This window comes from Corvus cornix, chromosome 10 (genome assembly GCF_000738735.6).
Source record: "Corvus cornix cornix isolate S_Up_H32 chromosome 10, ASM73873v5, whole genome shotgun sequence".
NCBI classification, from domain to species: domain Eukaryota; kingdom Metazoa; phylum Chordata; class Aves; order Passeriformes; family Corvidae; genus Corvus; species Corvus cornix.
This window is the reverse complement of record NC_046340.1, coordinates 3,660,231-3,688,179: the sequence shown is the minus strand read 5'-3', so window position 1 is coordinate 3,688,179 and position 27,949 is coordinate 3,660,231. Positions and strand designations below refer to the sequence as shown.

The following is a 27,949-nucleotide window of genomic DNA, read 5'->3' as shown; positions in this document are numbered from 1 at the left end:
GCGGGGCCCGAGCGGAGGCTGCCATGGCCACGGCGCTGCCCCCCACGCCGGCCAGCGGGAGCCGCTCCGCCAGCCGCGCCGCCGAGTCCCCGCTGAGCCCGGCGCGGCTCAGCCGGCTGCAGGAGAAGGAGGAGCTGCGGCAGCTCAATGACCGCCTGGCCGCCTACATCGAGCGGGTGCGGGCGCTGGAGGCCGACAAGTCGGTGCTGCAGCAGCGGCTGAACGAGCAGCAGGCGGGCAGCGACCGGGAGCTGGGCTGCCTGCGGCTCCGCTACGAGGCGGAGCTGGCCGACGCCCGCCGGGCGCTGGACGACATCGCCATCGAGCGGGCCACGCTGCAGGTGGAGCTGGGCAAGATCGGCGAGGAGCACCGGCAGCTGCACGTCAGGTCGGTGCCCCGGCCCCGAGCAGGCCTCCCTGCCCGGGGACGCCCCGGGGAGCCGCCTCTTTTGGGGTGTCTGCAGGGTGAGGGGAAGGGGATGCTTCTGGCAGGAGCCCGTGGATTGTGGGAGGAGTGCGCGGTGATGTTGCGTGTCCGGGTCGTGCAGGCGTGATAACCCCGAAGGTGTTGCCCTCTGCGGTTGGAGCGTCTTGGGTTAGGAGACGTCCGGCTGCCTGTTCTGAAGGTGTGCTGCGGGCACGCTGCCGAGTACCTCCGATGCTATGGGGTCACATCAGCACCTGCCTGAGATGGGCATGGGGCTCCTGCAGAATGTGGGGTGCTGGGTGTCCTTCTGGGCTATGAATTCATAGCGGCATGGGTTTGGCACCACACCCGTGTTTACAAACACTCAAGATGCTGGAAAGGTTCTAGAAAGTTATGGAGCAGTGGAAGGAGTGTTTGTATGGAGTCAGCATGCATCTTTTTTGGGCTGTTTAGCTCAGACTTTGCCCAGATGGGAATACAGAGAGAAGATAGTTCTGGGAGCAGTATGGCTTGACCTGGTCCAGGTTGGTACTGCTCAGAAGTTTTCCTAGTTGCTTTTAAGTCTCAGAGGAGCTGCCTGCTGTTCTAGCTTGACTTTCTTGTAAGATGTGTATCCTGAGCCTGGAATCGTTATTTGTCTAGGCTTGCCAAGCCTGGAACAAAGGCAATGTAAGTGCTATCCCATTGTCTTGAAGGAGGAAGAGGTGTGTGAACAAGTGTCCAATCCCAACAAGCTTCCTTTATAGAAATACACAGCCTGCTAGCACTGCTAGTTACTGTAATGCCCCATTGTACCCCTAGATCAGTTATGGACTTGTAATAATTTGGATGTCCACAGGCCCCTTACGTCTTGTTATAAACCTGTGTCAGAGCAAATTTAGCCACCAGCTTCTTTTAATGCCTGGAGGTAGTATTGCCCCTTCATAGACTCAGTAGGACTCAAGTAGCTGTTCTAGTTAGGAATAACACATTTTTACCGTAAGCTTCTGTTTTCAGCTGCATAGTTGTTGGGCTTGTCTCAGTCATGCTGGATTTTGGCTCACAGACCTGTTTCGTAAATCTAACCAGCCACTTTGAGTGGACAGTGAGGAGAGGGGTAATGCCTGTTCTAAGACTTTTCTGCTGCTCTTTGTGTTTGTATAACTCTGGCTTTGTTTATAAAGCTTTAGACTTGGCAGCTATGCAATCCTCTAGACTGTTGGGTTGGGTTTTTTCCTTTACAGTAACTAGTTCTTGGAAGTGGTTAAATGTACAGCCCGTGGGAAATGATACCTGGTACCTATTGGTTTCTGAAAGGACTAGACTGAAGTCCTAATATTAATGTGTGTTGTATCTGGGCTGCCTTACTGCAAATGTCTCAGATGACTTGGAACAAACTTTGAGGCTATCGTGTCCTTATATATACACCCTTTAAATAACCTGGTGGCTGTTTAACTCTTATAGAATGAAATGTCACCAGATAATTTCCCAACAGCATTAACTCTTGGCTCTTATTAATCCCTGATTAAGAGACTCAAAGTTTTTGACAACAATAAACTGATTGCATTTGGTTTTTTCTTGCTACTGAAACTGGTGACTGGAAGTAGGCCAAAGATGTTTGGGGAGGAGGAGCTGTAGATAAGTGTATTGGTGGAATTCAGAGCCTCGGGAAGGTCAAAGCAACTGCAGTAACACAGCAGAGAAAGACAAGACCAGTTCCTTTCTGCACCAGGGAGTGTGGATGTGCATTTTGCTCCTGAACCTGCCAAACACAGTATAGCAACTGATGTTGTAAGAATGAATTCTGTACGTGCTGCTGACATCCTCTGGTCTTGACAAACTGGAGTCTGTTTCAAACATACCTGAAATCTTTTGGTAAAATTATTTAAATTCTCCAGATCAAGCATATGTGACATCCTGATTTACAAGGAATGATTGGCAGTGCCTCAAAGTTTTTGCTTGTAATTGATAGTCTGTAGGCCACTCTTAGCTCTGGAATGGTTGGTATATGGAATGTTGCAGAGTACTGTAACTGTCACTGCTTGCTGCACAGGGCTGTAAAGTGGTGTTCTGAACCCCAAACTTGGATTAAAAGGGTAGTAAATGCTCTTGTCAAAGAGAGACTTCTTAAATTGTTGTTCTTAAAGATGAAATGTCTTTCTCCAGGGCTTTTTGAAAATAGTATTTTTCGGGAAAGAATATCCAGGAAACCTGAGCCTGGCCGTCAGATGCTTACATTGGAAAGTGGACTGTTAAAACAGATACTAATGGAATTTCAGTTTTGCACACACTTTGATTGCAGAATGAAATTTATATTATTGTAGGATGAAACAGTCAATATTAAGTAGTGTTATTGGCTTACTTAATACTATATCTAATACAGTAAGTGGTAGTGATAGCAGAGACTCCAAAAGGAGGGTGAATAATTAATACCTAGAAAAGAAAGAAACCTGTAGATACTAAAACTACAGCATGTTATCTTGTTTTTCACTGTTAGTAGAGTTATGTTTTTCCTAGTCTGAGTAAAGAGTAAATGTCTCTGAAGAGCAGGGCTAGAAAAGGCCTTGAGCAAGCACCTGATGTAGCCCTATGCCCCAAGCATGTGCTGGAACTGGCCATACCTGCATCCTTTCCAGCAGATTTTGTGTAACCCTTATTTTAAATTCCAGATGATGGAGATTCCAGAATATCCCCCCCCAGGCAGTGTGTTTCAGTGGTGAACTGTTAGTTTCCTCTCCCTAACATCTAACCCACATATTCCTGCCTGCAATTTAAGCTTGGAGCTCCCTGTCTTCTCCACAATAGACATGGAAAACAGATTCCCTAACTCTATGTAGCAGTCCTTCATGTATTTAAAAACTCTTCTGTCTCCTGTCACTTTTCTCTAGACTAAACAACCCTTAGTTTTTTCCAATCTTTCCTTGCAGTTCAAGCTTTCTAGAGCTGATCAATCCTGCAGAATTACTTTGGACTTTTGCCAGCCGGTTTCAGTTATCCACTGGAAAACTCATTGTACGAATTGACACAACTTTGCCACTTGGCAGAACAGATGTTGCCAAAATAAATTGAGAACTTCCTTTACTCTTTATAATCTCAAATACGAGTTTTGAGCAGGGGCTCTGGACAGTGGGCAGGCAACTGCAGGGATTTTAAAAGTTAGAGCAGTCTGGGGAATTATCAGTGCGTTCTTCCCTGAGAGGAACTCGTTGTGGGCCCTTCTCGCACTCCTCCCCTGTGGTGCCAATGGCAAGTGAAGTGTGCTGGCCATGCAGGTGGTACCTGCGCTTGCAGTACCTGGGCACTGGTCTGCAGATGGTCTCTTCTCTGCACTAAAGCTCCCCTCGCCCTGTAACTCCGCTGCGGCGTGAGGGAGGGCAGGGAGTCACTCGCGGCGGTGGCTGAGGGGCTGCGGGAGGCAAAGCCCCAGCGGGGCCGCGGGGCAGCTCCCGGGCGGGCCGGTGGCCTCCGGGGCACAAAGCTCCCTGTGTGCTGCGGGCAGGACATCCCGGGGGAGGCGGAGCGGCACCGCCGGCGGCCTCAGCTACCCCGCCCCGTGAGGGACCAGCGCCGCCGGCCCCGGGCTGCCCTCACGGCCCGGCCTCCGCGGGGCTGTCCGTGAAAGCGGGTCCCGCTCCGGTCGCTGAGCGTGCCCAGCCCTCCCCGTGGAGCCGGAGGCCTGTGCCGTCCCTTCCCTCTCTGGCTGGGAATGCCGTGGAAAATAGCTGGCTTCCGCATGGGCTTCGCACAGAACGAGCTGGAAAATGGGTCAGGAATCTCTCTGGTGTAACAAATGATGCTTGTCGGAGGGCCCTGTCTGGTTTGTTTTGTGCTCTCACCGTGAGCCTGACTAACCTCTCCGGTGTTTAACCACGGACCCCTCTGAAGGGAAATACATTGAGAACAAACCCTCCCTCACCAGCTGCACTTAACAGCATAAAATTCTTCCTTGTAGGAATTCAAAAAAAGAAACTGATTTAAACGTGGCCCAGGCCCGTGTGAGAGACCTCGATGCCCAGCTAAACGCGAAGGAAGCTGATTTAGCAACAGCCCTGAATGAGAACCGGACTTTGGAGAATGAGCTCCGTGAATTAAAGGATCAAGTACTCAGTGTAAGGCTTGATACTGGAATCTAAACTTTGCTTTCACCCCTGCAGTTTTTGCTTGTTTTTAGTTATTGATATTTAAAAGCAGAGAAAGCCTGTTAACTATGACAGCGACAGGTAGACAAAAAGATTTCTACAATCTTGCTGAAAGCAAATGCTACTAATGGTGGTTTCCTTAAAACTTCCTCTGTTGTAGGTACTTTTAAGTCTATGACCATAGGATGTAATGTTTCTTGTTCTAAAGTCAAAGCAAGATGAAATGTACTGCTATAGTCCTTGTAGCATTCTCTAATACATCAGGGAAGTGCCTAGTACTGGAAGGGTATAATAGTTTGTCAACATAGACTATATTTGGAGGGGTTTATTCATTAAGTGTCAAAAAATTGTGTTAGAAGTTAAAAAGAAGTTTGGAATAATAATACTGGTAAAGGGGAGGAATATATATGGATAGTACAATTGATTCATCAGAAGTCTACTTTGAGGAGTCAAATTCAGCTAGTGAGATTAAGGGCTGTTCTATATTTGCCTTGTGGGAAATCTGGTCGACATAACAATTAAACAGGATTCTCTCTGTTGCTGATATTCTGGATCCCACTGAAAGAAGAACTTACACAGAGCAACCCACTTCACACACCCAGCGTGTTTTGATTGCTGTGGGAATGAAGTTGAATGGCCTGTAACAAATTGGCTGCCTTAATTTGAAAAAATACCTCTTAATTCTGATAACCCTGTTGTCTGTCTTTTCTAGCTGAATCTGTCACTGGAGGATACTAAAAAGCATCTCCACAGTGAGATGTTGAGGAGGGTGGACCTAGAAAACCATATGAAAACTTTGCAGGAAGAAATGACGTTCCAGAAGCGCCTTCATGAAGATGTATGTTTTAGCTTATTAACAAGGCATCTTTTTAGGTGTCCATGATCCCTGGATGCACTTAAAGCCCATCTTAACATTGCTTTTATCTCTTAAAAGGTAACTAGCAACCTATGGCAGCCCATCAGCTCATAAAATCCACCTAGCTAGGAAGGCTCAGGAAAGTACACAACCTCATGTTAACTGGGATAGTAGCAATAGGTATCTGGAATATGAGAATTTTCAACTGAAATCCCAATATATCACTTTGTGTAAGTGCAAGTGCATATATTAGTTACTGTTAAATTATTCCAGGTGTTTACCTGAAGTCTAAAGTAATTGTAGAAGTTAAATCTCCTCTAAGCAACTTGTGTTCCCAACTTTGTGAGAGAGGGCAGTACATACAACTAAATGAATGGCTTACATATGAATGTAGACCAGCTTCCTTCTCACTGGTAGGAATCTCAAAGTGTGGTTTAAGTGACAGAGAATTCTAATTTCTCTAACTTTTTGAATAAAACAAGACTAGGTGAAGTAACAGTGCTTAAAGAAACTGAAGTGTATGTGCATGTGTTCTAAGTTAAAAAAACAAACAATCTACCTAGTTCAAAGAATTAGTCTTACAAATCAAATATTTACTACATTTATTAGTTTAAGCAATGTTGGCAGTGAGGTGGAAAAACAATAGCGAGGCAGCAAGGTGGATGTGCCAGACTTAATGGATGAATAAGATATGCATAAATATGAATTACTGGGTACTCAATGATAAATCTGCTTCAATAGGACTTGTGAACCTGGTACACTAAATCCAGTTTCAAACTGTATTGCTTGTTTATTCTCTGAGAAATTTCTTCTCCTAGGAGCTCAAGGAGACAAAAAGAGCCCATGAGAGCAGGATAGCAGAAGTAGAATCTGGCCGTCAAAGAGAATTTGAGAGTAAGCTCTCAGATGCTCTGCAGGGGCTCAGAAAACAACATGAAGAACAAATTCAAGGTTACAAAGAGGAGATGGAGCGAACATTCAGTGCAAAGGTGAGTTTGTAAAAGGTGACAGTAAAACAAAGCTGAAGTTCTCTGCACCTTGACATAATTAAGGTCACACTGGCACAGACAGCTGACTGATGGAGCCCCCTGCATTCTCTGCAGAGCTTCTTGGCATAAGTTGTCATGGAATTTCAAAGCAGTGTCAAATTTGACAGAGGATTTCTGCAAACATTTGATCCCTAACAAAACTGGTTCAAGCATAAATACAGGGAGTGATTAGGAAAAGTTGATCATATTTCAGACTTCTGACAGATTCAGGACCAAGGCGTGTTGTTTGTATTAAGCAATTTCAGTCTTGAATAAAACCTAACTTTTCCTACACACCAGCTGGCATACCAACTCAGGGAATTCCTTTGGATGCTTGTGTTTCTGTTTCCACTGAAAAGTCGATAAGTGCCTCTTGTAGGAGCACTTTATCCTTTCTTGGGACATCTCAAGATTGAGCTATTTTTAGAGGAACTCAATGCTGCTTGTAATGATGCAGGAACTCTTTAATAATAGACCTTCTGGGGAAGAGTGATAATAGTTTGATTTGTACACCCAATATCCTGCAGCCCTATGCTTTGACAAGCAGCTTCTAAACATATTCTCCATTAGTCTTCTGGAGAATCAATTTACTTAATATCTATACAATGTCCACTAACTGAAATACCCTAATCCAGCAATTTTCACAACCTGATTATTACTTTTTTTGACATAAATGTCAAACTTGTGTAACCCCCCCAAAAGCCATATAGAACTTCCTGACCTGAACTTTACTGGTATCTGTACGCTTTAGTAAAACATAACTATTTCCAGGTGTGACAGGTGAAAATTATTTGGTTCTCCTTCCTTATTTATAATACATGGTAATATGCAACTCGTAACTAACAGTGACTTATCCACAGATGGAGAATGCCCAGCTAACTGCAGCAAGAAATACTGAGTTTGCCAATGCTGCTCGGGAGGAACTGATGGAAACACAGAAGAGAGTTGATACTCTGGTATCTCAAGTTAATCAATATCAAACCCAGGTGCTGTCTTTACTTGTATAACCTTATAATTACTTCAGTTTACTCTCGATTCAAAACATTGGCCTCTTCTCTCTAATCTTCACTTATGATTTATTTTTTCCCCTGATCCCCATAATTTTAGAATGTTGCTTTGGAGAGCAGAATAAAGGAGCTACAGAACTTGCTGGATTATGATCGTGATCTCCATCGAAGGCGCATGGCTGAAAAGGAGGAAGAAATGGCACAAGCTCAGAAGCAGGCACAAGCACAGCTGGAAGAGTATGAGCATCTCTTAGATGTGAAACTGGCTCTAGATTTGGAAATAAATGCATACAGGAAGATGCTGGAAGGAGAGGAACAGAGGTAGGCTATGAGGAGATCTTCATTATGAGAACTTGCTTCATCCAAGACCTCCACACTGTTTGTCCTTCAGAATGTGGAGGAGACAAGAAACAAGCACTAAGCACATCATTAGTAATTCAGTTACTGAAGTGTAATCTTCTGTAAATGGTATTTATAGCCCACATCTACCACATGTATAGTAAGATGAAGTAACTTCATAAACCCAGCTGATAAAATTCAAAGGTCCATTAAACATTCCTCAACTCTCTGAGTTTTGTGCTGCATCTCAGAGGTCCATCAAAGAACACTCAAGTTCCATGAATGAAGCTGGGAACTTGGATCAACTCCTGTCTATGCAGACATGGTATCTTGTATGTGTGGTGAGAACATGGACTCTCAATTCATGCTAAGAAGGGTCAAAAACTTAAAATAACTTTCACTGAAGACTTTGTCTGTTGATACTTTAAATGAATATTTAGTGCAGTTGTCTGTCTTCTCTTATCAATATAAGCTTGCTCTGAACTTTGGGGCTGTCTTCCAAACTTAACAAGCCATTTAGCTACTCTTGCCAATAAAAGTAAAATTTTGTATTCAAGACCCTATGGAAAGCTTGTATATAGGAAGCTATTAGGCTTGGATATAGTGGGAGGGTAGTTGTGAGAAGAAAAAAAGCACATCTGATATTCAGGTGAACGTTATCTGACTCTCTTCTAGGCTAAAGCTGTCACCCAGTCCATCTTCACACAGCACAGCAACTCAAGCAGCAAGTCAGGGGCGACGGTTCCTGCACGGGAAGAAAAGGAAAATCAAAGAAACCAAAAAGAGGGAACATAGTGCTGCATTTAAGACTATTCAGCATGTTTCAGCTACTGGAAATATATCTATTGAAGAGATCGATGCAGATGGGAAATTTGTGAGGCTTAAAAACCACTCTGATGAGGTACTTTCATTTTCAAGTCTGCATTGCAATGTGTGACTGCTTGGGGATGGCTTTAGCTAGTGACAGATCAGAGGCTGACCCTTTGGTACTGCAGGTGTTCTGCTCCCAGGGCTGTCTGGGAGGTGCTTTTGGGTGCAGGGGGTTTTCTTATGCAGAAATCTAACACCTTCAGCTGTTTGTCATCAGATTTAGGCAAGCACTATCAGAAGTACTACTGACCCTTGATGAACTAAATAATGTGCTTCAGTAAATTAGATAAAGATGGCTTTGTCTTAGTCAAAAACACTTAAAACAGCTAAAAGGTTGAATAGAGTTGATGATATCTAATCCATGCAGAGAGTTTATCTGGCCAATAAGCTAGTTCTTTGACTAGTTTAGTTTGCATATCCAACACTATTAGAATTCATCATCAGGACTTCAAAACATGTGGCTTGTAGTTCAGTAATTTCAGCCTGAAATGCACAGTGACCCATGAAGTTTTAAGGTGTTTTTTATGCATGTGTGTATATATACACATATAGAGTTAGTAGGTGGCCATGGCAAACTTCACTTATCAGACTCTCCCTGGCAAAGAGCATCATGAACCCCCCCCCTTTAATGGAAGGTAAGAATAGGTATGGCTTAACTTGACTAAGATTAATCCTAAAGTACAGGGAGAAAACATTGGGAAGTTTTAATGGAAATGTGGATGCTTCCTCAAAATTGTCAGATACTTGTATGCTACAGGAGGGGGATTAAAACTGGCCCATGAGTCTGGAAAGAACCTTGTGTTTGAATTATATGGTGTTGGTCTGTAATACTCAGAGAAATCTCTTGTCCCACAGGATCAACCTCTACATGGCTGGGTGTTGAGACGACGTATTGGAAGTGTGGCAGATGTTACTTACAAGTTTCCTTCACAGTTCACTCTTCAGGCAGGCCAAGTAGTTACAGTAGGTACTGGGTTTGCAAAACTTCCTCAGATCTCTGCTCTGATGTTAGATGTCAGTAGAGATTCCTGTAATATGGAAAATATCTAGACAGGTACTGCAAGTGTCTAAAGAACTAAAGTTCTTATTTTATGTGGAGATGGATATGGGAAAAATCATTGCAGCACCTTGATCTGAAATTAAATTTTCTTTAAAGCTTGAACTGAACTTGGGTCATCCCAGACATGAGTGCGCTCTAACAGAATCATTGTATTCTAGTTTTTTCTTAGGGTTTCCCATACTCCTGTGACTTGATAAAAGTTGTGCAGAGACTGTTACTAAAATCTTTAGCCTACTCCAGGTCAGCAATGCTGAGCTCATGATTTGTAGTACTAAGCTAAATATTGGCTCTAAAATCATACTCTAAGTACACGTACATGGTGATCAAAGAGCTGAACTCTACACTTGCTGCTCCAAACTGTGGAGGAGCTTGTTCAATAGATCTGTGAGCGACCCCAGGCGAGAGGCTCTTGCCCACACAAATTGCAGCCCTGAGCGTGTCTGGGACTATGGCCTGGCTCTGTGACTCAAATGTTCTGTATGGCCAAGCAGGGCTACCTCTCCATTGGGTAGAAGCTGTTAACAGCCTTTTATGCACTGTTTTACAGTCTTCAGCTAGAAAATCTTTACCTCCATTCTTGGTAGTCCTGAAAAGAACTAATTTGCCAGGGATTATAGTGGTTCTGTTTCTCCTACTGGGTGTCTTTGGCATTAAAATACTTAATAATTATATTATTATACATAAAATATATATGAGTGAATTGTAATCTGAAGAATCTTCTTCTGTGGTTAGACGCTCACGCTAACTCTGTTGCAGATCTGGGGTGCAGCTGCTGGTGTAAGCCCAGGTCCTAGTGATCTGGTCTGGAAGTCTCAGAAGTCTTGGGGAGCTGGGGATAATATTGGTGTTACACTCATTACAGATGATGGGGAGGTAAGTGAAATAATAAAACACTTCTACTGTCCTAATGCTAAACTTGTTTGTGCTTAATTCCTGAGGGGTCTTGGTGGCAATTCAATTGTATTCTAGGAACTCGCAGAGAGGAAGATAATGCTTGTACCCAGAGGAGAAGAAAGTGAGCAAGATGATGATTATGAAGAAATAACTGGAAGTGAAGTGGCATTTGCACCTCAGGTAAGCTGCCTGAAGTTTAAATACATACTATCAGCAGAGTCATTCAATGGCCATTTCTTTTCCTTACTAAATGAAAATACTTCTTCAAGTACTATTCATATCCCGCAACTCTTAATGTTTTTCTTGATGTCAGACCAAAAGAAGAAGAAAAAAGAAATGTTGTTTGGTTTCATGATAGTGGTTCCTGTGAGCATCCTTAAGCAGGTGAGATGGTGAGATCCATGCTTGTCACCTCATAGAAAACTTGCTTCATCAGTAGTGCTGCAGTCTCTTGTCCCACGTAGGATGTAGCTTGCATGGCTTGGCATCAGAAATGCAACTGAAGTTTTGCTTATTCTCTGGTTGAGTACGATCAAACAGCAGCATTAATTATTTGATATCTTATTACTGACACACTGAAAATTACAGCCTTTAATGTCCATTTCACCGAAATACCTGATTATGAATTAACTTAAAAGCTGTTATCCTGAGAACAGAACACTGTGCAAACACTACCTACTTCTGTGGGATGAAGTGACTTACTTGACACTCCGGTGTCCCTGGCTTGCTTTTAAGATTACTTCAGTGTGAACTTAAGGTCAATAGACTTACAAACTTTTGGCTACAAACTTGCATCCTGTGCAAGACTCTCCAGCCCCTTCAAATGGCTTTTGACTGACCACAATATAACTCTGAACTGATGCATTTTGGATGCTCCTACTGTACTTTGATATACTATTAGCTAGCTTTAATTGCTGAAGTAGTCTAAACCAACTAATATGAGGTTTTAAGTTGGTCATAACCGAAGAGTTATAGACTGTTCTTGACTCAAGTTTGTTTGTATCTTGACCTGAAACAGTACTATGGTACAAGGTCCAAAGCCTGAGAGCAAGGGGATGCTTAGCTAAAAACTCTCTCCTTCCTGCTGACATGTTAAGCAACCACAGCTCTTCCTAAAACTGATCCTACACAGTTACAAGGAGGAGTTGCATCTTACTGCACTAGGTCAAAGCTCCCACTACCCTTTCCTAGATATTTTCATAATGTATCTGTCTAAAAACTAACTTAAAAGTAACTTAGTATTGTCTTTCTGGGAAAAAAAAGTACCTAAACTGCCTGCTGGTATTTTATTTTACTTTTTGGTCCTTTCAAACAGAAAATCTGGGTAAATATCTGTTACTATAATACCATGTGGCTTAAAGGATGTTTATCAGTCTTCTGACTTGCATGCACATTCTTGTAATATTTTCAGTCTCACTGAAGGATGGTGAGACCCTGTTAAAGAAGCTACAGAGGAGGTCTATAATGCTGTTCTGCCCTTTGGGCTCTCAGTGACACAAACTTCTTTTCATATTCAGTGTAGGGCCTCTCCTCAAGGGTGGCTTCTTTCTATTTTAAAAGGCATTTTTTTGAGTTCACTAATATGACTTGTTTGATAATCACTGATGGAAAGCAAAAGTAACTTTTTTCCTTACACTTCTAATCTGTTTTATCAGCAACTTTACAATACAGTTGTGTGCCATTTATGGTAAGAATCAATTCTAATACTTCCAATCAAATTTTAATGCCATTCCTGTTTGCTGAATTCCTATCAAACTTTTGACATTAGTAGCTATATGCTTCTGCTGCACTGGTAGTACTGAAATGGCTGCTTAGTAAACAAAAGTTAACTTTGTTGCATGCAGTAAAATAATGGAAAGAAGGCATGCTGGGCTTTAAAGGAAGGCAGGGTTTCCAGGCTTTTTTGCTTCTGCTTTTACCATCCTAATGAGGGCAGCATGTATCTGCATGCCACTTAGGTTCTGATGCTTAGGAACCAAGGTAGTCATGGGTAGTTTGATGGCCCTTCATTAAGGAAGGCACAGGCTCATGTATTGCATGGACTTAAAGACTTGTGTAGTACAGTTCATGTTCTGCCTCTTGAAAATCTGCTTTGCTTTATTAATAAGTAACTAAATCTACAAAGTGCTAAAAACCCTACCTGCCTATATGAGGATCAAGTAGGTAACCAGCAAGACATATTAATGTCTTGTACACATGCTAATTAGCCTAATGTTTTCATGTTTTCTCTCTGCAGCAAAATGAAGATCCCAGCTGTTCTGTCATGTAATGTGGACAATCATCTGAAAACGCCTCTCAGTCCCAGGTGACATAGACTATGTGTGTAGATATCTTCTGTAATATCTGGAACTTGGAATTCACATATTCCATCTGATGTCTTTGTGAGAAGCATTGTCCATAACATGATGGAATTTCCTACCTTCTGATACTGGACCCTGGCCTTGGATTTACTGGTACAAAGAGCAGTAGAATACAAGCTCCATGTGAAGTTATTTTTATTTTTACTTCTACACAAGGATCTGGTTTCTGTGACCTGCTGAAACAGAGGAGGGTACAGAATTTACAAAGCTTGTCTAAACATGTGCCCTAGAAGGATGTTAAATACTTGACAATGAACAGGAGGCTGCCTCAGCTTTCTCAATATTCTGACATGGTGTTCCTCCAAAGGTAACTTCTCTTTCAAGCCTGAGTGGGAAACGTGGGACTGATCACACCCTTGCACCTTGAGCAAGTCTGAAGTAAAACATTCTCCTGAAAAGTGATGAGTGTCTGAAATGTTTCCTGCTTACATCCTGGTGCAGAAATACATAAAACTGGTCTAGATCATTTCCTAGAGTGAAACACTTTAGAATTAAAAGAAAGTTGTCAAAAATATTCCTGCCTGTTATTAAATGTACTGTTTCTATAGTCTAGCAGCTGGAAATCCCCATTTCAGTATTGTATATTCCTAGATACACTGTATCACAGCAGAGCTGTGCCAGCCTTAACTTGGACAAATGTATCCTATAAATGTGAAAAAGCATCTCATTCTGACAGAGCAGGTACTGTGACCAGCGCTGCTGGCACTGTTTGAACAGCTTTCTAAGGAGCTAGAGAGAAAAATATGCTAAGTCAAAAATCAAAACTAGAAAGCACTAACTGTAGTGAAAAACGCATCAAAATGGCTGCACTTGGAGCCCTCCCGTGCTGAATCTCCATGCAGGCTGCAGCTGTGTGTATGTCCAACTGGACAGCTGGGGGAACACTGTTCAGGGGCCAGTGTGCAATTCCCTGTCATGCTGTAGCTCTGTGCTCCATGGAAAGCCTGTCCTGGACCCTCAGGAGGGGACAGGCACCCTCAGGGGCACTGCAGTCACTCTGCTCCCCTGCTGCCCCTGGGGGAAAGGAAGGGCTTTGAGCCACATGAAGTAAACTTCCACCTCAGAGCAGGAGGGGAGGGCAGCAGCTGAGCCTGCAGCTTTCTCTCAATGCTGGAATAGTGTTTTGACTGTCTTTTACCTTGCCAAAGTGTTCAGTTCCAAATTCAAGACCTGCTTTGTGTTAGGATGCAGGTGTTAAGGTGAGGCTTTCCTTACGCTAGTTTAACTCCTATATTATTTAAAAGTGCTTTCTAATTTTGAGACATCAAGAGTACATGCTGGTTTAAGACTTGGATTGTAGCAGATCCAAATTCTTGTTCCATCTCAAACAACAGAAATAGCTGCTGCTCTAACTTTGCTGTATTTATCTTAGTTTCTTAAACTTTTTTAACTATTAAAGGTATTTTTCATGTATATAAAAGCAGTCTTGGATTTAAATATTTGCAGATTAAATAATAAAGGTCTATCTGTTCAATGATTTCTCTTGAGTGGTTCAAAAGACTTGGCAGTAATAAAACTGGTGACTTTAGGGACTGCAGAGTGAAGAAACCTTCAGAACTGCACTGTGCTCTCCTGTTTATATTTATCACCTACTTCAACCAGAGCTGAGCTGCTATAAGCTTAAGAGGAATCTTCAGTAGGCAGCTTGCCCATAAACTCTCATCAATTTGTCTTGTATGGAGAGCATGTTCCTGCAGGGTTGCTCACTTTGTTTGGTCACTACTACATTACTAAGCAAAGCAGGAGATGGTAAACAGAAAAACAAAGTGATTCCATCTTCATCTTGAGGCTTTTTTGGTATATTTTTAGTTATTGCATGTTTCCATCACCACATAGTCTTCTCTTTCTCCTCCTTTCCATCCCTTTCAACTAAATATAAAAAATAGAAGTGTGTTGACTTTTCATTTATTTGTAGTAGGCACCAGTGCTGCTCACCCCTCTCTCACTGGAGTTTTATACAAACCCTATGGAACTAGGAGCTGTTTGTACTTAGTTCCAAGGAATATGTCTCTTTCCTTCTGCTAGAAAAAGATGTTAACAGACAAATGCTAAACAGTCAATAGAGAAGTAGCAAGATTATTAAAACTGCAGTGCAGAGGTGTCATAAAACTAATACTTTCTTTATTAATGCATTTTTTTAATGTAGCATTGGTTTTGTCACTGAAAGCTGATCTATTCAGCAAAAGCGGACTCCAGCTCAAACAAGTGCCAGAACCATAAGTACAGATGCAGCAACCACTGTTCTTATCCCACAGAAATATTTATTCAGTTTGGTCAGTAAATTATAGGAATTTTCAATGCTGAGAACTTGTACTTAGTACAACATCATCTTAATATTGACAACAACCACTTTGCCTTTTGTCAACATACAATGCAAAAGATGTATTAACTTGTTCACAATAAATTACAGTGTGATAGATGAAAAGAGCTCAATGACATCAGTAACTTAGGAACTGGTTACAGTTAGCTTCACTAACAGTATTTTTAGAAATGGTTTTCAATAGTAAAATCATTGCAGCCAAAGATAAAAAAAAACCACATACAATAATAGCAAGGAAATGCATTTTTGGAGCAACAGTGAGCTACCAGTAAACACTTCATACAGTGATCTTCAAGGCACAAAGCAAAAAAACTGGGTATGGGTTTTTTTGCAGGTTGACAAATCAGGGAAGGTGAAATTTTTTTGAATATAAAATAAATAAATTTTAAAAAGACGCATACAAAAGTCAGTAAGTCAGTCAAATAGCAAGGCTTTCACAGAATGCCACACTGACAGAACATTTGTGAATCCATTTCAGTCATGAAATCATGTTCACAGCTCAAATGACACAATCACTGAGGCAAGGGAACTATCACTTCAACATAATTAATGGGGAAGAAGCCAGACTCTCCATTTAACATCCCCTCATACCAATTCTCATCAATCTGATTGGTCAAAGTTATGATGTCCCCTTCCTTAAACCCAAGCTCGCCTTCATTTTCTGGCTCAAAGTCATAGAGAGCTTGGCAGCAAGGCTGATCCATGTGCACTGAAGAACCTGCCCCAGTGACAGAAAAAACAACCACATTAATTGAGCTTCACAGCATCCCATCAGCCACCAAGCACAAAACAAGGGCTCAAAAAAGTAACCCTGCTGTCATGTCACCAGCAACAGCTTTCCCATTGCTTTTACTCATTAACATCTGGTGCTTCTACATATAAAATACAAGATTAGTGTAAGTTTAAAAAATAATTCTGTTTGTCCCTTAAGTTCAGATGCTACTCCTCTTTCATTCCCAGTTGCCTTCCCTTTCAAAAGGATGTTTATCTCAAACTGAGGGTTTGAGTCATCGGTTGTCAAAACCCCTGTGCTCCGTCTGGAGCAGCTGCCAGAGGAATCGGAAGGGCAGGAGTTGAGGAAATGGAAGAGTCAACAGGGGAAATGACAAGGAATCCTTTCAATTTATCCTGTGGGAATACCTACCAGAGGCAGGGGCTCGTGGCCTGTCCTACAAACACAGCTCTGCAGCCTGAGGCAGGCACCTGGATTTTCACAGCACACGTGCCTGGAAGGAGCCAGGGCTCCAGCCTGTGTTAAGGCTTCCACCCTCACCTGTGACACTTCTGGGTTACTGCTTGCTGAGCTCCTGTGCTCAAGTCCTTTGTTTTACACATCCTCCATCTGAGCTAAGGCAAAGGCTATGGTGGGAACAAAGGTGCCTGTCAAATTATTTTAGGGATGAAAAGAGTTTTCTGATACAATATCTGGCTGTTCTTGTGATTTACATTGTTTACCCTATAAAGATCTTAACTCCAAATCACCCTTAAACATTAAAAAAAAAAAAGTTTACCTTATAAATGCAGTAAATACCTTTTTTAAAGATATTCTCATGGAGGAGTGTTAATTAGCTTGGATTTTTGGTACCACTATATATGTAACATTCATATTTATGAGTAATTAGAATACATTTTATCAGAATAATTTATGTTCAAATTGTAAAGCTCAGCTCTGTGGTCAAGGACTAGCCCATGGTTCAACTGTAGTTCAGCCATAACAGATTTTTCAATAACATATGCAATGTATCCAAGTAGAAGTCTGGTAATTTGAAATACATTTATAAATGAAGAATAGGGAAAAAAACTTAATGCTGCTGCCTTGCAAAGGGGAGTACCACACCTTGTAGCACGACACCTCTAGAACACCAGAACTTATTTTAAATTATTCAGGTTGTCTTATTGGGAACATTGCAGCAATACTCAAATATTCCAGTCTTGACTCTCCCAGCTGTCATTTTTTACTGGGTAAACCTGCATGCAGCTGGTAATGCAATACAGATATAATAGCTAAAATGGCAAAATGCATTTTAATCTCTTAATCATGGTAATGCGTAGGAAACTACTAAAAAGTAACTGTTTGGACATTTTCTAGATAAAGGAATTAGGAGAAATCTCTTAAGGAAACCAGCTAACAACTAGTGGTGCTTACTCAGTGAGAACAGTCAGGTGAAAGCATCTTTTAAATTGACAATAATACAATTGGGAGCAATATCTGGTGTCAAAACTGGAAAGTAGGAATTACTTTTCTCTTTTGTGGGTATATTTTACCCTTGACAGCAACAGAAGACAGCTTTTATTTATAACAATTGAAGAGAAGTGCCAACAAGAGACTCAGCAAACCTCCCCAGAGCAGCACTGTCAATGCCAGACTCATCCTCTCCCTGTGGAAGGCTCAGGGTAGTGACAAAGTCTTACAAGAACCAACTGAATCAGAGCTACCCTAATACCCTGGTACAGCTGAAAGCTTGGCTGTCATATATTTGCTGAAATGCTCCAAGCAGAAAAAGAGATGATGAGCCAGTTGCCCAGCAAAAATGAACTGATCATGTTTAAAACTGAAAATGGACTGATTGTGTTTATAAATAGCTGAGTTATTCTCAGCCTTTGCCAAGGTAGAACTGGTACCAGCTCTCTGGAACTTCAACAGCAGACAGTGGTGATCAGAATAATTGACAGAGTTCCTCGCCTTCCCCAGCTGCTCCGATGGGGCTAATTTGTTACTGCAAGCCAGTTAATTTCTGACACTGAAGTACCTGATAGATGGATCACATTTGGTTCATTTTAAGCTCCAAAGAACTGCAAAGAAACGTCTGGCAGCCTGGAAAGGTTGTTAAATAATGGTCACAGCCAGCACAACCGGTTTCACTCCAGGCTGTAGGATCAGTCAAAGTCTTCATTAGAGTCAGGCAGCTGCTGCTACTGTATAATCCAATGAGACACAGCTTCCCTGACAAAGGTAAGGGGGCAGCGCTGCCTGACAGTGTGCAACACACACTGCTTAACATCACAGAACTGCTGGCACCACTCCCACCTTTTGCTGTCCATTAAATACTTGCACATTTGTTGCAGAGGTTTCAGCTGAATCAATTGCACTCTTCTATTTCTGCAAACAGGGTTTATGTTAATGTGCAACTCCATACGCACCTCTTTCATTTCTCTAGTTTACTTCCCTGTCACAGTCAAAAAAGAACTGTCATTAATTTCCAGACCACTCAGATCTAGGCAGCACAAAATGAGGGTAACCAAGAAGCCCTCTGTGATTCCTGGAGTGTTACAGGATGGAACCAGAATGCCATTCAACGATGGTTTGGGGTTTTTGTTTGTTTTCCCCAAAGGGAGGGAGTAACTGCCTGTACCTGCATCTACTCTTCTATACCATGCTGTATACATAAGGTAGCAAGATTTTAATAATCACAAACTGGAAGCTTGCTAAGATAATTAATCCCAGTCTCCCTCATAGCTGAAGTGAGTAAACACTTAGATGCTTATGTTAAATTCCAGCATGTGGCAACCAGATACATATATTTCATATCACAGTCAAACCTGACAAACAAACTGAGTGAAAGGCATGATGTAATACAGCAATTAAAGAGTTCTAAACTGAGCCAGACGATGCTCACAGCTGCAGCTCATTAATGAGGATAACAATGAATTAGAACTAGAGATTTTTTTATCTGCATTTACTCAAAGCAGTCTAATAACTCCCAACAGCATAAAAATTAGGTTTATGTGACTCTAGCCCTGCAAATGTGTGCAAGTCATAAGTAGTAAATAATCCTCACATGTTAGAGACCATGCAAAGGAAAATACCATATCTGCTCCAAGAAGCTGATGCTGAACTTGAAAAACTATTGTGAAACGTGGGAAAAGTAATTTCCATGCTCAGAACTGCACCATGGCAGTTGTGCTGAATGTGTCACATCTTGCTTTGAACTGTCCTGCAGATCTCCAAGGGTTTGCTGAATACCAAGACACTACTTACCTTGAGGGACAGTATTGGAGAAATTAAAGATCTGTATTTTGATAGGGTCAATATGGAAGCAGGGAAAATGAAGCATGAAAGTACTTGTTTGGGTAAGATGGGGAGGTCAGCTTTTTAAACAAAAAGAAGGTGATTATAATGCTATCTCCCCATCTCATGGAGACTTTAAGACATTTAGCAGTTTTGCTTAGAACTGCCTGGTTCTCATTTCTAAATCACAGACCATAAAAAAATCGAATCTGTTTCATGATTCCAATTTTAAAAAGGGACAGAGAGGTTTCCCCATTTACGAGCAGGGCATATTGAGCCCACTGCACTTCACAGAAATCCATATGGACAATGTTTGAGTAGGAATAGGAAAACAAAAGAGAATGAACAGTGATTTCAGTGATGATTTGTACCTGCTGGGGAGGTAAGCACAGCATCCACAGCTTCTTCAGGAGGAAAAAAACAGGATACATGGTCTTTCTAATGTTATTAGCAACACTTAAGTATGGCAACAATTATTACTTATATCCTATTTCTCCTTTTCATCTCTTTTATGGTGGTTTTGTTTCTTTTCCATTCTGACAGCAGTAAGGGAGTGAAGCAGTGACAACCCCTCATTCAGTGATATGTAAATGGTTGGTGTTACAGCCCATGAATGGAGCCAGTGAATGGAAGTGCCTCACTCCTTCCCTATCTTAGTGATCAGTGGTCATTTATTTTTCAGTTTTCACTGACTTTTAGCTAATTAAAACTGAGATTTTTCTTTAACTAAGATTGCTGGAAGCAACCTTGAAAAGTCTTCATCTTTCTTTCTCCCAAAGGCAGGATTGATTATCCTTAAAGTACATCTTGGAACAACTGCTGGATGGCAATGATAAACCACTGTAATGTGGTTTGACACACTAGTTTATACACAAATGCAGAATCTGAATCTCCTTTCTCCACTGCACATGCAAAATGGGGGGAAAAAGCCTATAATTTGATAAGTAGCTGATAGGGCCAAGAAATTTTATGGCAATTTTTAATAAAGTTGCTATGTTTTTGCTCTTTCATCCACATGTGCTGTGAAAATACCAAGGAAGTCACTGATCCCTGCAAACACCTCCAGTGCTTTGGATGAAATGTGTCCTTGTGTCACAAATCTTAGGAACCACTGGTGTGACCTGAGAGAATGTGCAGAGGGGGTTGTCTCCCTCCATCTCACATTAGACAGCAACACAAAAACTCAGTGTTCAGGCAGCATGAGGAGTTTCAAACAAATCAAGGAATCAGATCTTGCTGGGTGGATTTGTGCTGCCAAACTGCTGCAAGTGCCCTTCAGTATGGATTGTATAATGGTTTCCTCTTGTAGCACAGTGCAAGAAAATTAAAGAGACATTAGAAGATGCATAAAGTTACAGCTCCAAGCTTTATTCCTTCATTTATAGTTCTCTCATTTCTCTCCCAACAACCTTTAAAAAGAAACAAGACTGGAGGGAAGAAGAAACCGGAGAGTTAGGAGAAAAAAAAAAACAACAAACCTTCAGGAAAAGATCCTAGATTCCATGCCAAATACAGAAGGGAACCTTCGGCTCACTACTTCTCCTCGATTTTCCTTCCAAATAATGTTTATGGAAAAATCTCAGGTTTTTTCATTCTCTATTCTTTGCATATTGTCATTTGGGTTTTGTTTGGGGTTTTTTGTTTGTTTGGGGTTTTAATTGGTTTGGTTTTTTACCTGGGCTCAGCTCATCATACAGTGTAGTCATTAAGCAGATAGGGCAAAATAGTTTAATTATGAGACAAGGAAAAGCTATTTCAATGAGTAGTGTAACCTTACTGATTATTACTATTCACACAACTTTCAAAAGTTGACCTTCTTTTTTTTGTGAAATCAGGGTCTAATCAAAGGAAAGGGTCCTAAACTCACACCAACAGGTACCTAAGTACTTCATTAATGCACACACTTTGGTGCCTAATATAGGGACAGTAAAGGCAAAAGATGTTAAAATCAGTAAGGGTGGGAGTCATCTCTCTGAATTTTACACAGCTAATATTTGATATCCTGTACAGATCATTTATGCTCTCAGACTGTGGAGAAAAAATAGCACCTGGAGATACTCCAGACTGTGCTCAAACACACCCACTGCAGGCATCCGTCTGCAAGAAATGAACTGTTTTCTGCAAGTGCCTCTCCCTCTCTCTCCTCCCACCCTCAGTGGCAATTCAGAGACCTTAGAGACCAAGGACAGTGCTACACCTAAACCTCAGATAGGTGGGAGTCTGTTGAGAGGAACCCTGCTTCACAATTCTGTTTTGAAATCTTGGAAACAATCTGGAGTCAGATGCAGAGATACTGGTGCCTGATGGATCCACTGTTCTCACGGTGCAAGAAATACCTCAAGCAACAATCTGGCAAAACATCTAGAGACACATTCATTCTGTGGTGACAGACTTACCTGACGATTTTATGGAAGAACTATAGGCAATCCCATTGTGCTGCTGATTATCACCAATTTCCAGAGTTGTAGTTATTACAGGCTTTGGCTTAAATTCACGCTTAGGCCGACTAGATGCTACATTTATTCTGTAACACAGAGAAGAGCAGCCAGAGATTTATTTAGGAAGAAAGAAGGAAGAAATACTTCCAGAACTTAAGCTCAGGTTAAGTGCTTTGCTGTTGGAAAAGTGGAGTAAGAAAATCTTCTGCTGGTTTTGGTTTTAGGTTTCTTTTGGTGGGTTTGTGTTTCGGTTTTATGGTGCTGGTTCTTTTGGTTGGTTGGTTTGTTTTTCATTTTTTTGGGGGGAGTGTGTGTTTTGACTAAAAGCTGCTCAATTCTCGTGCAATACTTGAATTTCAACAAGCCCCTAATTTATTTAATACTGTGGTCCTGCTGACAGAGGCATAAAGCTTAACAGCCTGAGTTTGAGAAGTGATGAGCACCCACAGCTGCCACTGAGTTCAGCACAAGCTGCAGGAATGAGCCCTCTGGAAAGCTCAACTGCAAATGACATATGGAGAAACACATCCAGGACAGAGGCCCAGGGACTGCATCTCCCACATGGCCCTTTTATCAGGGGAAATAGGAAACAACCATTTAGCCAGCAAAATTGTCTAGTACCTCTTGCTGTGTATGCCCCAGCTGAGAGCTCCTTGTCCCCTGGCCCTTCCAGCTGGGATGGCACAGGGTGTCTGCAGACACAGCTGCCCTCATGCCCACACTCACAGCCCCCACAGCCACCCTGAGCTGAAAGCCCCAGGCAGTTTCCTTGACTCTGCCTACACCACAGTGACACTCAGGTCTCTGGGTCTCTGAGTGACAACATTAACAACAGCAGCATTTCTCCCTTCTCTCAGGATGACACAAAGTACCTGGGCCTTTCATACGTGTGTTACAGCACAGCTCTGTTCCTGGCCAGCTGGCTGGTTCCTTACTGTGCTGCAGAATTTTGTTATACCCCTTAATCTCAATAAAAACAGGCCAACTTCCAAGCAAAGCCTCCAAAACACAACTCAAAGTATGCAAGTTGGAATAAACCTCCAAACAAAGGGAGGCTGTCCTCATTAACCTCCACAGATGGGAGAGACTCTGCACACCCTCCGAGCTCCCTGGGCAGATCCTGTGTTACATTAAAGTCTCCCAGCACAGCAAGAAGCTGCCAGGTGGCAGGGGTTTAAAGCCATGGAGCTCAGTCTGGCACAAAGCACAGCAAACAGCATCTGGGAAGTGGTGCTACAAGATCTCTTGCTTCAGTGACTTTCCAACGTTGCAAACCTCGGCTGCAAAAGAGGTTCAACATTTTCTGAGGGGTTCAGTCTTACCGGTTTTGCAGCTTGCTCTGCAGATCCTCCAAAATTTCTGTGGATTGTTTATGGTAATCTAGTGCTGCTTCTACAAACACAGCCAACTGGCTGACTTGTTCTACCTGAAAGACGGAGAGGAAAATAGTTGTAAGGGCACTGCAGTGCATTCAGCTGAAGGATAAACAAACAGATCATTTAAAACAGACCTCGTATCTCAAAAGACCACAGTACCTTGTAGAGGTTATTGGGAAAGAGCACATGTGATTCTATCAAAGAAACTGGCAGTTGGAAACTGAACAAAACTGAGGTGTAACTTCTAGGTCACTAACTCAGGGCAGGGTCCTTGAGTCATTTCCTTTCACAATGTGCAAATCCCCTCTGCTTTCAACTTCCAAGCCAGCTGTCTGTCAACACCCAAGCCCAAACCATATAATAGGACATGACCCCTTAGCAGGTGAAAGTGGAGCTTTTCTGATCAATGCTGGAAGAAATTACACTGTGACAGCTCTTATGACTCAGACTCATTGCAGTTTATTATCAATGTTTACAAATTGCAGTTCTGAAAGGATCTGGACTTACCTCACTAGATGGCAGCATTTATAAACTGATAAATGAAACATAATTTATCTACTTGGATTTAAAATGTATTAGCCAATCATTCAAAAATATGAACGATGAGGAAAGGGAGAATGTGAAGGAGATGGAAAAACCAAAATATTTTTATTCACAAGGTAACAAATAATGTCATTCCCCTAACACAAGCTGAAAAGTTCAAGCTGTATGGGGTATGGAGCAGTAACAGATATTTGTCTTCTTCAAGACAACGTTAAGAAGACAGACCCCAAGAAGTCTGACATCTTTCCATTCCATCATGATGTCTTCAGACATTGGATCATAAGAAAATATCTGAGTAAACTTTCTACAAATGTTTTATGGACCCATGGCAATTTTGTGCTATACTTTGTCTGCTTTTACTCAGTTAAAAAGATCATTAAAAATACTGCCAGGACTCCAAGAGAGCCAAACACTCTCACATAGCACAAAGAAATGAAATGCACAGAACCAAACCAACAGCTGATACAATTCCATCACAGTCAGAAGAGAGTAATATAAACAGCTGAGGACAACACACAACGTGCCTGGGGTTTGGATTGGTGGTCAGAGAAAATGGATAAAGGACGATCCAAACAAGCCGACTAAGAGCCAGGAGAAATATAGAGTTGTGGATTAGGAGAAGAGAGAGAGAAAGACTGGGAAAGAGCCAGAGAAACTTGGGGGACTAAAAGCTACTTAGGAAGATGAAGCTGGGACTGGCTGTGTGGGAATGGCAGGAAGATGGAGCTGATAAGAAGTGCATGCAACAGTGTCGATGTGGGAGGTCTGGAACTGGCTGTGCAGAAACCTGAGAAAGATGGGGATCAGGACTGAGCCTGGGAAAGGCACCTGGCAAGATGGCTGGGAACCAGAGCTCAGAAAATAGACTTCAGGGCAAGAAGACCAAGAGAGGGAGACACTTGGGCAACTGGAAAGGATCAGAAGGAAGTGATTGCAGTTAAGATCTCTGCAAACATAGTGAGACCATTTGGGGTTAGACAACGAGGCTGTAATGAGAAGTTTCAGGAGGACAGACAACTGGGTCAGCATGAAAATGGAAGGGAAAGAGCACAGAGTTTTCTTTAAACAGAAACAATAGGAAATGGGTATGGAAAAAACTTCAGAGGGATATTCAGTTCACCCCCTCCCAAAGGCAGAGTTAGCTATACTAGAATGCATAACTCATTTGTTTTCTAGTGGCTGAGCTAAACCAGTTGAATCCCTGCACTGTTTTGTCCTCAGTTTGGTGCTTTGACTAATGATAAACAGTACCTGAAACATTTCTCAGCTGCTTATGAAAGGCAGAATTATAAAACACACATCCACTGGAACCAGGCAACTGGAAGAGCCTACAGTGGAACAGTGCTGAAATTGTTGATAAGAGCATGTTCCAGATTTTGCTGCCCTCATTAACCTGCCCTGGTCAAACAGCAAGAGGCTTAACTGCCTTACACTGTACACTGCTCTAACAAATGTGTCCCACTTACAAACAGTCCAGGAGCTACAGGCTGGTTTATAAGTGGGTGTGCATAGAGGGAGAAGTTGCTTGTAATTAAATATTCCCACTTCATAGCTCCTCCCTGTTGCAGTTTGCTCACAGAAAAAAGACAGCACACTTCTTACTTTGGAAGTGTGTTTTCTGTGATGCTGCATCTACAGGAGGTGAGAAAGCTTTGGAATAAGCTCAAATAGGTCCAGCTCTCTTTTCCTACAATTCCATAATTACTCAGGAGAAAGCACATCCCGCTATTCCTCTGTGCGTGGACAGAAGAGAGGATTATCCTGAATGGCCACAGCTGCTCCTTATTTAGACAGAATTTCATGATGGACTTGGACTTTGAGCCAAAGTCCACATACCTGAGCTCAAGCTACAAACTCACTCTATGGACTTTGCAGAGCCAAAGAGCAATAGTAACGATTGTCAGAGGTAAAATCATTCAGAGACTCCATATCAGCAGCAAAGTTTTGACTATAAGTGAGCTAAAATTCAGAAAGCACAGAGGGTACATGCCCTTGCTTATACTTTCAGCAGCAGCTTATACTTTCAGTCTTGACTATACCAATTTCCTGACCTTTACCCTCTCACTGACCAAACTGCATTTTACTCTCAGCTAGTCCTACTTGAGGCCTCTGTGACCATCGTGTCTGAGTCACAGTATCTCCAAAAGAAATTCCTGAGTTCTTGAGTTCTCCCATTCCCTGCTGTGCATTGTGTTCTTCTCTAACAGGGGATTTAAAAGTGGGAAGAGGCAGAGTTTCTGCTTCCAGACCTTGTCTCCTGTGAAGGATGGGACTGGCTTTAACCAATCCCACACATTTGCCCCTCCAGGATGCAGTGCAGCAAACAAAGAAGCAGCACAGACTTACATCATTTTCTAAGAAATTGAACATGCTTCTTTCAGCCAGTTCCTTTGACTCTTCAAATTTTTCTACTGCTTGTTTAACTTCTTCATCCGGTATCTTTCCAAAACGCTTCTTTTTATAATCATAATCCAAGCGGCGTCCTTCCAGTTTCTTCAAGTGGTGCTAAAAGAGACACAACGTTCATGAGAAGGACCAAATGGGATATGGCCCAAACACACACACTGTGATTTAAGGAAACATCAGTGGTGGAAATACATGCAGACTTAAAGAAATACAAGGCTCAGAGATTTGTACAGTCCATCCCTCTGACCCAAGGCAGCACCAGGTAAGTGTAGGGCCACACACATGAATGAGATTTTAAATAAAGAGCCCTTTGGTAGCACCTGGGGTACTGGCTACCTTGATTTGCCAATCGTAGACATCCACCTCATGGACTTCACTAAATGTGTAACAGCTCAGATTCTCTGAGCTGTCGAGAGAAGTGGGATCCAACCTGAATATTTGTGTGTCACCGTATTGTACATGTAATTCAATTTTATGTCTTGAATTATCTGCAATATGACAACTAAAAGTTTAAGGGCTATATTCCCCTCATAAAGCAGTGCTCCAACAAATCTTGTATTCTTGCTGTCCTTGTTAGGTATCAACTTGACACTTCTATCTGATACAACTACACAAGCTTTTCTGTTGCCAAAAATCATGGGACTGACAGACACACACAATGGACTCAAAGTGACAGTACAAAATGCTCATTAAAGCTAACATCAAACGATTTCCTTTCATCAGCTCAGAAGAACACAACAGAAAACAGTTATGCATCAAAGGAGACAGCTACAGACATTATTGCTATCTTTTTGCTATGCTTTCCACATTCATTTATGTGAAAACAAATAAAATAACTTTCATTTCTGCATTTCATCAGGGTTTTAACTTGCTTATTACCCAAATCCATTGGAATCAACAGACTCAAAGACTGCCTGGCTTTCGTTGAATTGTCACATTGTAAACAAAAACACTGAAAAACTTAACTCTAAAGGTTAAAAATGTGTTCCTTAGTGTCCTATATTTTTCCTATAGTGGCATATGGCACTTCAACATTTTATGACACTATTCACATCATTCTGTGTTTGCCCTGAAAAGCCTTTTTTAACAGTTATATTCATTCTCCATTATAAACAGCTTTAGGCTGACAGAGATGATAAGATAGGATAATCACTAGCAGTAAATCACAGCCCACTCACATGTTCATAAGCATTAATAAAAATGTTCATTAAAATAAAACAGCAGAAAAATAAAGAATAGAATTCTCTTCAGTATCCTTGTACTGACTGTCCAAGCAATACAGCAAATTGAATAAGTTAGACAAGGGAGAAATAGCCACACATTGATTCTAAGCAGATTTTGTCACTGTTTTGCTAGAGAGAAAATCTATTACAACAAAATTTATTTACCTTATTGCTTTCAAGAAAAATACCTCAGGGAACTAGTTTGATTTGATTGTTGGTAAGTGAAGCTTTACCCTGGAAAACTTACCCCAATCTCTTTTAAATCTTTGTCCTGCAACAACTGTAGAGGATCAATAAAATTTTGTTTGACATTAATGTCAAGCGAGTCCTTCACTTCTGCCATTTGCTTCATGCTCTCACCAGCATCCAGTAGTGCAAGGCCTGTGGTAAAGAATAGGCTCTTATATCTCAAGATATGTAAAAGCAGAAAATTTGTCTTTTAAAACAGTCATTTCAAACAGGTATCTTTGTATCTGTTGCAGTCCCTTGAAGAGTAAAAAAGAAAATAATGCAAGTTATGCTTGTTCCCTATAGAAAACTAGAACTAGAAAATTTTTGTTCTGAATTACAATGCAGGTTTTTTTCCCCTGACAGATATCAGGGGAAAAAAAATTGTTCTCCCTACTGTTTTTGCATAGGTCATTATTAAACAAAAGTCATCCAGTGTTGTTGCTT

General features: G+C 41.7%; 2 protein-coding genes across 7 annotated transcripts in view; one reads left to right on the top strand and one right to left on the bottom strand.

Annotated features, from left to right (window-relative positions):
- The first annotated feature begins 13 nt into the window (after window positions 1-13).
- LOC104683962 (lamin-L(III)-like) lies at window positions 14-14,436 on the top strand. Of its 4 annotated transcripts, XR_005602833.1 has the most exons (13): window positions 14-388; window positions 4,359-4,515; window positions 5,258-5,383; window positions 6,220-6,390; window positions 7,290-7,415; window positions 7,537-7,757; window positions 8,451-8,676; window positions 9,501-9,608; window positions 10,462-10,578; window positions 10,675-10,779; window positions 10,913-10,983; window positions 12,255-12,286; window positions 12,836-12,894. XR_005602833.1 is itself a non-coding variant. In XM_039557997.1 (12 exons), exons 1-12 carry the CDS (start codon window positions 24-26, stop codon window positions 12,906-12,908), a joined length of 1,827 nt encoding a protein of 608 aa, XP_039413931.1. In that variant the 5' UTR covers window positions 14-23; the 3' UTR covers window positions 12,909-14,436. The 4 variants fall into 4 exon arrangements, 3 of the variants coding, with proteins under 3 accessions (XP_039413931.1, XP_039413932.1, XP_039413934.1); XM_039557997.1 differs by lacking the exon at window positions 10,913-10,983 and having other exon boundaries at window positions 12,836-14,436; XM_039557998.1 differs by lacking the exon at window positions 12,255-12,286 and having other exon boundaries at window positions 12,836-14,436.
- A 762-nt stretch (window positions 14,437-15,198) lies between these two features.
- Window positions 15,199-27,949, bottom strand: part of SH3GL3 (SH3 domain containing GRB2 like 3, endophilin A3) — a 58,473-nt gene continuing 45,722 nt past the window's right edge. For all 3 annotated transcript variants that reach the window (XM_010391097.2, XM_010391098.3, XM_039558002.1), the window contains 5 exons: window positions 27,522-27,655; window positions 25,992-26,150; window positions 23,049-23,152; window positions 21,685-21,812; window positions 15,199-15,997 (listed from right to left, as the gene is read on the bottom strand). In XM_010391097.2, the coding sequence (XP_010389399.1) occupies window positions 15,792-15,997; window positions 21,685-21,812; window positions 23,049-23,152; window positions 25,992-26,150; window positions 27,522-27,655 (731 nt within the window). In that variant the 3' untranslated portion in view covers window positions 15,199-15,791. The remainder of the gene's footprint in view (window positions 15,998-21,684; window positions 21,813-23,048; window positions 23,153-25,991; window positions 26,151-27,521; window positions 27,656-27,949) is intronic.

Bases quoted from the DNA above. Each gene is read 5' to 3' on its own strand.
- LOC104683962 (XM_039557997.1), top strand. From the start codon at position 24: ATGGCCACGGCGCTGCCCCCCACGCCGGCCAGCGGGAGCCGCTCCGCC. The intron at 4,516-5,257 runs GTAAGGCTTGAT...TGTCTTTTCTAG, and splicing joins TAAAGGATCAAGTACTCAGT to CTGAATCTGTCACTGGAGGA. The intron at 5,384-6,219 runs GTATGTTTTAGC...TTCTTCTCCTAG, and splicing joins AGAAGCGCCTTCATGAAGAT to GAGCTCAAGGAGACAAAAAG.